The sequence below is a fragment of the Callospermophilus lateralis genome, chromosome X (genome assembly GCF_048772815.1).
Source record: "Callospermophilus lateralis isolate mCalLat2 chromosome X, mCalLat2.hap1, whole genome shotgun sequence".
NCBI lineage: Eukaryota > Metazoa > Chordata > Mammalia > Rodentia > Sciuridae > Callospermophilus > Callospermophilus lateralis.
In genome coordinates, this window is record NC_135325.1 from 9,888,883 (window position 1) to 9,902,195 (window position 13,313).

Below are 13,313 nucleotides of genomic sequence, written 5' to 3' on the forward strand. Positions count from 1 at the left end.
TTTAGGTAAGCATGGTGATTGTTTATGGTCAAGTTCTAATTTGATGAAAAAAATTTCCAGGGAACTGTGGATAAACCTCAAGGTATATTGAATATTTTAAATTAGTACGTGTAGGCCATAGCATGCATGGGAAGTATCATTTCTTTTTAAAAGAAATATGTTGAACTATTAGCTAGACACTGAAAGTTGTCACTGGGAATCAGTGATTTTTGTAAATTTAATTATCCAGTTTTTTTGGGAGGAGAATGCATCTCATAAATAATCATTAAAACAATGCTGGAATTCAACAAACTGATTTAGATATTGTTACATTAGCTGTATAATTAGAATTATATTCTTAAACTGTATTCCAATCCATAAATTTCTTATGTTGATACCATAGTTACTTGTGTGATTTTGTGCTTTTCTATTTAAATTGTATTGTTTAGTATTACCTCAATGACATTTTTACAGGATATTTAAACACCTTTGAGCAAAAACAGAAATAGAAAATAATCCTAACATTAAACTTTGTCTGTCAACTGGTGTAACAACTGGAGAATGCTGATGACATTACATTTGAACTATATAGAGATATGAATGGTTAAATTTATTCCATAAAAGTCAAAACACAAAAGTAGCAATAAAATTTACTTCGATATCTAAGTTATGGGTTGGTGTGACTGAAATAAAAATTAGTGACAGAAAGTTTATATGTTTCTGAGAATTTTATTTTAACAGCATGTTTTGAAGAGGACAAAAACTAATATTAGATATGACACTAGAGAAAAATGCGTTTTAAAAAATGTAATTGTGCTAACTGGAAGACAATAACAGTTGTTATGTTTTACATGTTTGAATTAGCAAATAGCTACAAGCAATTGTCATATCAGCTTTTAACGCACCAATGTTTAAGTAAATCAATTAAAGAATTTTAAGTCACATTTGTGTTTTTGAGCCAAATGCTTTTACAGTTAGCAATGACAACAAATAATCAACTAATAATGAAAATATTAGCCATACTTTTAAAATTAATATCCTAAAAATGATGTTTACTGTAATTTGAAAGATGTTGCAGTTTAATTATATTCATAAAATTGGACATCACATAATTAATATATGAGTGTTAGACTCAATACAGTGTGCAAAAGTTGATTTGGTGAAAAAAAAGACATTTTTTACAGTGACTCTGAAGTCTATATTAGTTATATATTGTGTTATTCCATACATATATTTATGCTCGTATGTCTGTATTTTAACATAGGCAAATATGATTTCCTGATTGAATCTATGGTCAGAAAAATATCTGTTTTCTTTGTAGTATAATAGAAAATAAAGTTACATATTTACAAAAGAAGACTCAAATCTTTTGTATTTATAAGCTTGAATTCTAAAAGAAGCTATGAAATAACTGAGAATGGGACAATGTTGAATACATGCATTTCCCTTGCTTAAGTTCCAAATAATTTACTACTTAAGAAAAGTTTGGCCAGGAAAAACTGTATTGAGTAATTTTCCAAATTAGGTCTAACATTCTTTACATGATAAAGAAACTTACAATTTGTACACAAATTCTTGCCTTCCAAAAATCCAGAATACATTTTCTGTGGACATTTGTTTAGATGATTAAGGAAAGAGTTGTTAATATAAAGTAGTGTTCTGATACTAGTATTGGGGAATTATAATGTGTCTAAACTGAGTAAGGTCTTATATAAAAGTCCTGTTTTAGAATATTGGGGTGTTGTGATCTATTTGTTTGTGTTTGTTCCCAAGACTGAATAAAATAAATGGCCAGGTTTATATTTGATGTAATCATTTGTATTTCAGTGGATATCCTCACCCCCAGAAGGCAAAATCAAACTCTATGTGATCTTGGCATCAGTGACTTTTAAAGCTAACTACGTAACACAGAGTTTTAATCTTTAAAGTTGAGGTCATTCTTTATATTGTTGGTTTCTTTCGAGACTATTATGATTCTTATAAAAAAAAAGCTGGGTCACTTTCTATACAGAAAGACAACTAAATTAACATATGCTTGCCAAGAGATGTTAAAATGTAAATCTCCTTATATATAGAAGTTCTTTTTCCATAGTCTTTAAGACCATATGGGTTTCAGAGGTACAGAATCCTTCCCAGAAGTGCTCAGTTATCTTAGAGATATTAGAATTGGGAGGCACAAAGATAAGACGTGAGCCATCAGAGTATTTAAAGTGAGATTTCATTGATTCCTTACAAAAGCTTGAAGTTCAATTTTTGCAACAATCACAATCTTCCAATGATGTTTAAGCTGGATGAGTAGGATATTATTGCTAAAGTTATTGCTTATGATCTAGAGGCAGATTTTTTTTATCTGATACTTAAGGAATATGTTGAATATACTTGTAACCATTTACTACTGCTGTTTTTTCCCTTATTTCTTGTTTGGGGAGAAGATGATAGGTACTATCCAAGAAAAGTAACACATAGTTCTGTAGATGGTGGAAGAAAAGGAGAGAAATCCTCAAACTAGAAAAAGTGACACTAAAATTGCAGAAAGACAAATAAGTGTGGTAGATTATTTTTAAAAGCTTATACTTTAAAATTTGGTGTGAAGTTTACTAGTAGCATTAAGATATTTTAAAGTAAGAGATCTATTGGAGCATTTAAAAAGCATATTGAGTATTAGCTTTTCTGTCAGTGCATCAGTTTTAAATTATTGGAAAATAATATACTATGTAATAAAATTTTTCTTTACTGCATTTCTATTATGATGAAATTTTCATCAGACTTATTATTTAGTGTCATCTGTATTTAGAGCCAAGTTATATTTACAGAGAGGAAAACAACTATAAACAGTCACATAATAGTGACTATAGATTACATAGATGTAACACTGAACATAAACATGTTATCTCTAAACATATTATTCAAAGATCTATTGCAGAGGCGTGCAACACAACCTCAAAATAATGCAGTTGTTCCTTTAGGCTTCATGGTGTTCATCAGTATAAGTGGTTCCTCTGATTACTTATATAATCTTAAGATTTCCTGTTGCCAAGAGTTTTGCTCCTAAAGGACAGGCATAGCTTAACTGGACACTGTTTTCAGAAATCAGCATTGTTTACCACAATAGTCTTTACTGTACACCTTCATAATATCTTAAAATTCTTCAATTAGTATGTACAGCTTCTAACTTTAACATCATATGAGATGGATTTGTAAAGCCCCAAAATACATTATCATTCCTTTTTCCCTTCTCTCTCTTTTTCTTTAATTTCTATTTCACATAGATTAAAACTTAACCATCATTTTGGCAGGATGTTTAATTGCAAGCTTTTAAGGTGAGCTGTGTAACAAGGAACATCAAAAATCATGAAATGAGTCTTAAACTATGTAGTCTATCCCAGTGACCTGCATTGTACTTTCCACTGTATTTATCCTTGGCTTTTTGAACAAATTTTGTTTATCTGTACAAAAGTATTGTTACAATATAAAATAGTTGTACTATGCCATTATATGAATGTCCAAAAATACATGTTAAATAATAGAACTGTGGGTCTATCTAGATATACTAAAGTGTTTTCATACTAGCTAAAATGGCAACATTTTGTCATGAGGAGATGCAGTTCATTTTGTGATCATTACTTTGGTATTTGAGATTGCACAAAAATTCTTATTTTTAATGTTAATTGTATGTGTAGTTAATCAGTAAGATCTGTAAGAGAAACATAAAAAATTGTGAATTTTTATAGGATAATTTCTTGAACCACAAGATTATTTATAAATGCTGTGAAGTTTGGAATTGGGATGCTTTTAATGCATCCTGATGTATGGCTTACTTCAATATATACAGTCTCTTAACATAAAAGTAAACAACCTCCTATTCATTGTGTACATACAAACATGAAATTGAGATCTATCAATATGCAACTGAAGATTATTTAAAATGAGAGAAATGTGTGTGCCTATGAAAGGTGAAATGATTGTGTTACATTAATAACCATACTTTTGAATATGTACCATAAAATGAGTTTAAGGAGACAGCTAGCTATGTTTATATTGACAGAAAAAGGTACATTTTCCTAGAAAATGCTGTCTCATATTGGTCTTTCATAATCCACTTTTGTTGCCTTCTCTGAGAATCTATGACATTCTACAAATCTAAGAGTGGGGCTTGTTTTTTTGGTGAGATCTGAAATAGCTCTCTTGTAAATCAGTCAAGATGTAAGCAAGTTAATTCTTCTATGAATTACTCTTTGTTATCTTTCTTTCGAAAGTGGGATTCTGACAAAGTTAATTTAAATAAGGTTCTGACTATGAGATAAATCTTCCCATTATAAAACAGTACATGGTAATTTTTTACCTCATAATTAGCTTTTAGGTGGTTAGATCACAGGAAAAGGTGAGTTGGGAACTAAGAAGTAACCTCTAATATATATCATTTATTTTTGGAGACTCAAAGGAATATCCATGTACTAAATAACATCCCTCTTGATTTCAGCCAAGTTCAAAAACTTTGCAGAAATAGATCATTTTAAAATGATAACTATGTGTCGTTGTTGTTGTTGTTTTGTGTTGTTTGTGTGTGTATGTATTTTCTTTTTCATTTTAACCAGCCTCTTATACCTAGAAGTCCCACAAGCAGTGTTGCCACGCCTTCCAGCACCATCAGTACCCCCACCAAGAGAGACAGTTCTGCCCTCCAGGATCTCTACATTCCCCCTCCACCTGCAGAACCATATATTCCCAGGTATAAAACTATCATGTTGTTCTAGGCAATTTCTACTTAAAGATTAAACTAATAGCATATAAACTACAAAGTCAACTCTTGAGGAACGCTGTGAATACTTTTTCAGGAATTCTGAATATATTTTGAAAATCATTCCCATTATAGTGAACAAACTTTGGTTGGTTAATAATAGCAGTAACTAATTTGTATTAAATACTGCTAATTTGTATTAAATATTTAGTATGCATTATTAACTAATTTGTATTAAATATTTAGTATGCATTAAATATCTTATCCTCCTTATCTCTTAGAAGAAAGAAGAGGAAGGTAATATTAAGTAACAATTATTTTAATAAGTACAAAGGAAGTGAAGCATTCTGGCAAAGAAGCTGAGAATATCTCAGTCTAGTTTGAAGCATTTCAATTTTTTCAAAAAAGAGTGTTTATGGAGAACATTTATGCTTTATTAAATATATAGAGGGATTACTTTTTTAATGATGAGGAAGAGAAGAGGGAGAGTGTTTTCCCCCCAATGCCTTAGTATCTAGAGGTTTTACTTTATTAGTTCATTAATATTTTCTTCAGGCAATAGTGTTTACAAGAAAACAAATTGCCTTTAAATTCTATTTTCTAGATTTCTTGGGGCTGAATCTCCATTTCATTTCTAGACTTTATAAGAAATTCCTGGCAGGGGTGAAAGATTACAGCTTTGTGCCATAATGCATTCTATCCAAAAGCATTCTGATATCTAGCTTGTGAATACAAAAATTATGGAAAGGGCCATCAGTATTGGGAATAATAAACACCAATCAGAAAGAATTTGATTCATTTCTTAAATTAATTCTGCAGTCACTCAAAAATAATAATTTAAGTTCTGTTATTACTAAGCAGTACTTAATATTAAATTTCTTCTGTATAGAAAATAATTGAACTCCTCATGTTTAATTTTCATTATTTTTTATTATTAGTTGTTCAAAACATTACAAAGCTCTTGACATATCATATTTCATACATTTGATTCAAGAGGATTATGAACTCCCATTTTTACCCTGTATACAGATTGCAGAATCACATCGGTTACACATCCACGTTTTTACATATTGCCATACTAGTGTATGTTGTATTAGTATACCTAGTGTTTCAGAGATATTTATTCTATTAAATACAATATACTGATGCTATATAATCTAAATGCTATATGGCAATACGACATATCCACAAATACTATGTTTTCATCTAGTAATAAAACTATAATCAGTATGTATATACACATAAATTCTTATTTTTGAGAATTAAGTGGAGTTGTGGAAAAATAAATTATAGAAAAAAATGATTGACATTTAATAAGTCTTTCCATAGTGTAATTTGCAATCTTATGTTCAATTTACAATCAGATGTATAGATCTATCCAATATGAGTAAAAATATAAGTTACATTTTAATTCTGTTAAAATGGTGTCAGATTTTCTGAATACTCTTGCATGAGAAGCACTGAAAAAAATAGGAAGCTACTTTTTATGGTTTTCATTTTCATTGAAAATATTTATATTTCAGTGCAAATGATTATGTAACAAGCCTTATCCTTTAGAGGACTATATTTAAAGATAAATATTTTTAAAATGTTTCTTAACAAATCTCCACAATTTTTAAATGTTCTTTCCTATTCACTTGGATTAGGGATGAATTTGTTAAAAGGAAATGATCTCCAAGACAGATAGGATTTAAGATACACTTTAGATAAACAACACAGTAAAATGAACCAGTCCTATCCTCGTGAGTTTGGTGAAGATATTTTAAGTCAATAAAAAGCTTGAACGCACTATTTAAAAATATTAGAAAAGTTGAAATGTCAACATATTGGTTATTGTTCTATCAGGATAAACTGAAAGCTCCATACTTTTCAGTAAAATTCATCTCAATTGATTTTTATTTGGTCAGTATATAATTTAGCAGAATATTCTAAAGGCATTTTGAGTCATATTAGTATTTACCCAGTCAGTCTTTTGATACTGCAATCAGAACAGCCCATGCATCAAAGCCCCTTTGAACCACAACATTATGTAAATCATCTGCATGTTTTGGTATGACTTGAAGTTATAGTCATAAAACCTCTTGCAGTTTTCATTTGGATTTTAAATAATAAAAGGGTTCTCATCTTAATAAAAAGCAACTTAAAATGGTACAACTAGTCATTAAGTTTAGATTTTTTATGTGATTAAATTTTTCAAATGTATGTATTCCAGTAAAAAACAAAAAGTAAAAAAGTGACTATAAACATGCCTTTTCCTCTAAAACTGAAAACACTCATGTATGTAAAGTATGTGAAATTTGCTTGGAATTTTATTATGCCTTGTGACTATATGCTAAATTATTATAATTTATTGTGCATTTTATATTTAACCAAATTAACTCTACTATGTGTCCACTAAAGCAATGTTATCTTCATCCTTTCTTAAATCCTTTCTAGGTCAAAATGTAGATTTATTACATATTTTATAAAGGTATAAATTTAAGAACAGTTAAAATGTTTATAGTACAATGAATTAATACAATGAGTTCTTCAGGGATTCATAACATGAGTACATACTATACACACACTTATATACACAACTCACACATATACATGCACACATACTCTTAGACATATCAATTCATTCCACTGGAAAGTTAGGCTTCTTTTTTACTTTTCTTAACTTAGCATTGTTTTAGTGCCATATAGACATGTCTAACACATCTGCCTTGTTGATCTAAGACACTTCTTCATATCATTATATGGTAGAAAATATTAGCCCTTCAAATTTTCTGCCACTGGCTGTGTTCATATATATATATATATATATATATATAGCAAGGTGAATTAATGGATTTGAATCACCCTTGATCTCAGCTACATTAGTATTCATGTCACAGGCCTGATAGAAAAATCTGCCCATTTATAGGTAGGCATAACCTTAGTCCAGTGCCATGAATTCATTAGAGCTGTTTCCAGGCTAATCGTAGTATTGATTTCTTTTTGATAGAGGATTAACAGTAACAAAAAGTGCCAGGCAATTTGTTCAGGAAAGCTTTAAGCTAATTGAAAATGAAATTCTGAATGAATTTTTATATTTATTTTCTTTTCATTGCCTAAGAACTATATAGGCATATTTTGGTTATAAGCAATCATTTTAGAAAATAAAAGAGTAAATGTCAATATAAATAAAAACCTCACCTTGTGATGGGTTAAATTATAAGACATCTTACTGATTCAGTTTAGTCTGTCTTAAGAATATTGTTTATTACTTTTTCCATATTTAAAGTACTGGGAATATAGTTCCCTACATTTTAGACATCTAAACATTTTCACACTGATGCAAAAAAATATAGATTTTTGCTCTGAGACACATATTTTGGAAATAACATTACTTTTATAAACTCATCACCATTGTATAAATTATAATGGGCCTTAAATAAATATATATGTATATATGTGTGTGTGTACATATACATATACACATACACATATATTTATATATTTATATTTCAGTTTTTCTACATCTTTAAGATTTTTAGTCCTAGAGCTTAACATAAAATTAATTCTTTTTCTGGTTCAATAACACTGATTTGTGATCCATAAGTGAAGAAATACTGCATTTACATTCCTAGTTATACTTTAGAAGACAAGCTTTTTTAAAACGAATGCACAGGTAATTAGTGAAATATTTCATAACATAAACAAGGTTCAGCTCAACCAATCCTAAATGGAATATTTCTATCAAAATGCCATTTATCATGATCCTAATCATCAAGTACTGTGTAAGTAATAGGTTTTGGAAACCCCATATATCCCATTCTTAAAGTCCATGTTTTATAACGTCTCTCCACAAGAAGCATTACTGATGTGTTAAGATACATATTTTTTCTCAAGTCTCCTAAGAGTCTTTTAAATTAATGACATGCTGTTTGAAGTCACTACAATACCAATTTATATAGGGCTAATTTGATTTCTGTCACCATGATATTCCTTATGTAAGTGATAAATCTTATATACATCTTTGTTTTTAAGTAGCACACATTTTACCAAAAAATCAGTTAGGTAATCTGGCAGAAAAAAAGGCCTATGGTTAAAATAACATTGTTAGTAGTATACATAGTGACTTGAATACTAGAGCAATTTATATGCTAAAATTATTTCCTATGAATGACATTTTACAGTGAAAAATGAACTCAAGCAATAGTTAAAAGATCCGTGGCCCATTTCTAGCTACGTCATTTATTAGCTGTGTAACATTGAGACAAGTCATTTAACTTGAGTCTCAGATTTTTTTTCTTGCAAAATAGGAATAATTAAAAGTTGTCCTATAATTTTCTTTTTCTTTCTTTCTTTGAATAAAGAATGAAACCCAGAGGGTCTTAACCATTGAGCCACATCCCCAGCCTATTTATTTATTTATTTAGAGACAGGGTTTCTCTAAGTTGCTTAGGCCCACTAAATTTCTGAAGCTGGCTTTGAACTTATAATCCTCCTGCCTCAGCCTCCTTTAATTTTCAAAGAAAACTTGGAAAGATCAGCGACTACGGATATAGTTCAGTTGGTAGAGTGTTTGCCTTGCATGCACAAGGCCCTGGCTTGGATTCCCAGCACCATACACATTAAAAAAAAAGACAGGAGATATATTGTATGGGAAGTTTATTATTAGCATTTTAAAAACTCTGCCCATTTTACCCCCCTAACACTTTTCCACATCCTTTTCCTTTACTCTAACAATTTTCTTTAGGGATGAAAAAGGAAACCTTCCTTGTGAAGACCTTAGAGGACATATGGTGGGCAAACCAGTGCATAAAGGATCTGAATCACCAAATTCATTTCTGGATCAGGAATACCGAAAGAGGTTTAATATTGTTGAAGAAGATACTGTCTTGTATTGCTATGAATATGAAAAAGGAAGATCAAGTAGTCAAGGAAGACGAGAAAGCACTCCAACTTATGGTGAGAGTTCTTATTTTTACATGACACTATGTCTAACATGGGAATCACAATTTCCTCTCATAAGTTTTGGGGCTTTGAAAATTACTTGATTGCTTTTGAATCTTTATTATTAATCTGTATCTATCATGTGCTTCTAAGTGAAATATCAACAATATGACATGACATTAAAAATTACTCTAGATTTTCCAACAATAAGAGAGAACAGCAAGTTACATTTTAGCTCATAATGGTTTATGAAAATCTTTGTAGCATCACAAGTACTTCTTTTGTTATATGTTGCCAAATTAAAATAATTCAAGGGCTTTATCATTTTTAATGAACACTTACTTCAAACATGACTTCTTTAAAATAAAATTGTCTTCTTAATTCTCATGGATTAAAAACATCTTTAGATAAGCTTTTCTGGGGTAAATCTCATCTCAGTTTTTGTTTTTAAGAAGCTGTAAAATTAATCTGACATTCAAGTTGAAGTAGATTTTAAATAGAATAGACATACTGTATTTAAGGCAAGATGGGCCCAAAGTTACCATGTACCTGGAATTGTTTTTTACCTCTGACTCTTGCTTTCCCATGCATGTCCAAGAATGTAATCAGGTCACAAATATGTAAAATTGATACCACGTGTCTGCAATATTTTTTGATAAAGTTGCCTAATGTAATAAATCCTATGGTCCTAATGCAAGAATGAATGGATTTAATTGGAAGACTGTGTTCCTTCCTTTCCAGTTTTTAAATTAATCATTTTCATTGAGGAGTTTATGCTTTGGGGAAGGACAGGATTCTTGCTCATTAGTCTAAACTTGATCACTAAGAGCTATAAAGAATGGAAGTTGTTTTAAACACTCTCTTTTTACCTACCCTCCTCAATTGTTTGCTACAGCCATATACCTTCCTCCTTTTGTCACAAAAATAGCAGTAATTTTTTCTTATGCATGTCTTATTTCTTTATGGTTCTCTGGTAATAATTATGTATGAAAAGTTTTGACCAAAGTAATCTCAAAGAATAGGAATCATACTTAATTTTCTTTGTGATTCTTTGTACATGTGCTTTTTATACAAATAAGTGATGATATTTTTAGCATAACTCCTCAGTCACATAACTTTGGTGACAGTTATTTTGAACTGTTGTATATTAAAGGTATTTGCACCTTTTTCTCTCCTATTATATTGTAAACCTACAGTAGAGAGGCCTGCCATCTTATCACTTTCTGCATCCCATGACATAATGTATATTTTTATTCATTCCACAAGTACATGTTGACCACCTGTTATTAAATAGACAGTAAAGTATATCAACTCTTCTCTTTTTATATCCCAGAACTTTCTGGATACTTTTACTTATATGGAAGTAAATGAACATTGCATTTAAGGGGAAATTCTAGTCACCAAATGAAGTAATTGATTCATTACTCATGACCTTATAAAATATATTTACTAGGTTCTTATAGAATAGCTATAATTGTCATATTAAACAGCAGTTTAAAGCACTAGTACAGTTATTTTCTATAAATCATATTTTTAACTGTTTTAACTTTAGAAATTTAGATAGCCTATAGATATAGATATTTGATTTTAAAAAGAAATATGTATATGCTTAAAAGAGGGATAAAGAAGTAAACAAAGTTCTCTTTTTAACTTTTGAACCTGAAACAAATATAATCTTACTATATAATAGTTTTATTTAATCCGAACCTTCAAGGTAGACACTTGTAGATACTTCAGTGAAGATGTGCAGGCACAACTTGAAAGATTTTTCAGTCAACAATTAAATTTATTTAATTTTCCAAAATCAGAGGCTAGATAATAAATCTACTATTCAGTTACAGTATTGTGGCCATAATTTTCCCAAAGATTAATTCATTTGTCAACTTGTTCAGCTAGTATTTTATATACATAAAGTTGGTCATAACTAGGGACACAGGTGAGTAAAACATAAATTCTACATGGAAGATAGGCATAACCCAAGAGGAGAAACATATCTGCATTGCAATCACTTTAAGTATATACACATAATGCTACATAGCCCAGGAATTGAAACACCATAGTCTACCTTTGAAATCACATAAGCAAGCATGACATTTATGCTGGATTATGAATGATGAATAATCATTATCCAGCATTTCTAAATGCTGGTCATCTCCACCAAATTCCTGGTACCTCTTCAAAACCTAGGTCTGAGACCAAGGGTTTGCATAAATCTCTCAGCCTAGACCCTAAAAGCCTAAATACAAATTACTTCCAGCCTTCATAATCAATAATAACTTCTTTATTTAACTTATAAAGTAGTATGTTGTGGACCACCAAGTATGACAATATTATCTTGTATTTGAAAATTATGATGATGAAAATTTACAATCTTCCTTAAATGTATTGCAAAAAAACCTAAAGTTCATATTTGGTATTTTCTAGATTTGATATTAATGCAACTTCTTTTTACTTGTGTGATACCTTAAAATGCAGTATATAAGTTTTTTATCCTTATAACTGTCAATTTAGTTCTTAGTTACAAATGCCCTTATCTTGAAGTATTCGAATTTAGCCACCATTATTCTCCTATTAACTTCACAAATTACCTGTCTATTCAGAGAAAGTTTAAAGTTAAGATTATGAGCCTAGGTAAAATTTTGAGAAGCAAAAGAGGACCATGACGCAGTTACCAGTACAAGAATATGTACTTTGGGTTGTATATGTATTAATATATTCATATTTTAAAATTGTGTATGTGTGTGTTTTAGTCAGCTTTTTTGTTACTGTTACTGAAAAACATTATAAGAAAAAGTTTAGAGGAATAAAAGTTTTTTGGGGGGAACATGGTTTCAGAGGTCTCAGTTCATAGACAACCTACACCATTCCTCAGGGCTCAATATGAGGCAGGACATCATGGTTGGAGAGTATGGTAAAGGGAAGCAGCTCAGGGCATGATCAAGAAGCAGAGAGAGACTCCACTCTCTAGATACAAAATATATGCCCCAAAGGCACACCCCCAATGCCCACCTCCCCCAGCCACACCCTATCTGCTTTCAGGTTACCACTCACTTGACACCCATTAGGAGAATAATTCACTGATTGAGTTAAAGCTCTCATAACCCAATCAATTCACCTCTGAATATCCTTGCATTGTCTAACACATGAGCTTTTTGAGGACATCTCATAAACCATAACAATGTGTGTGTGTGTGTATGTGTGTGTGTGTGTGTGTGTGTGTGTGTGTGTGTATGTAGTTATATATAGTGTATGTATAAAGTTGTATGTATATATATGTTCTATATACATATATATTTTATATTTGTTATATTTACATATACTTTATATAATAAATGTATATTAGGGCTGGGGCTGGGATGCAGCGTAGTGCACTTGCCTGGCATGTGTGAGATACTGGGTTCGATTCTCAGCACCACATATAAATACGTAAATAAAAAACTTGAGTTTAAGTGAAATTTCACTTCCCTAAAATTTTGTTTCATTATCTGCAAACATGGGATAACAGTACTACTCATAGTGTTTTCAAGAGGATTAAATGAGATAATGTGTCTAGTACTTAGCAAAATTCTTGCCACATAGAAAGTGCTGAAGAAATGGTGCCTAGATAGTATATTATTGCTTCTCATAAGTAAAAATAATAAAAAATGTCCCAAAGATTTTCAAGTGTTGATGG

The 13,313-nt window shown here is 30.5% G+C and overlaps 1 protein-coding gene across 4 annotated transcripts in view; it reads left to right on the plus strand.

Moving 5' to 3' along the window:
* The window catches only part of Cnksr2 (connector enhancer of kinase suppressor of Ras 2), a 256,176-nt gene that overhangs the window by 145,095 nt on the left and 97,768 nt on the right, over positions 1 to 13,313 (plus strand). For all 4 annotated transcript variants that reach the window (XM_077107065.1, XM_077107066.1, XM_077107067.1 and 1 more), the window contains 2 exons: positions 4,575 to 4,708; positions 9,444 to 9,655. In XM_077107065.1, coding sequence (XP_076963180.1) covers positions 4,575 to 4,708; positions 9,444 to 9,655 — 346 coding nt within the window. The remainder of the gene's footprint in view (positions 1 to 4,574; positions 4,709 to 9,443; positions 9,656 to 13,313) is intronic.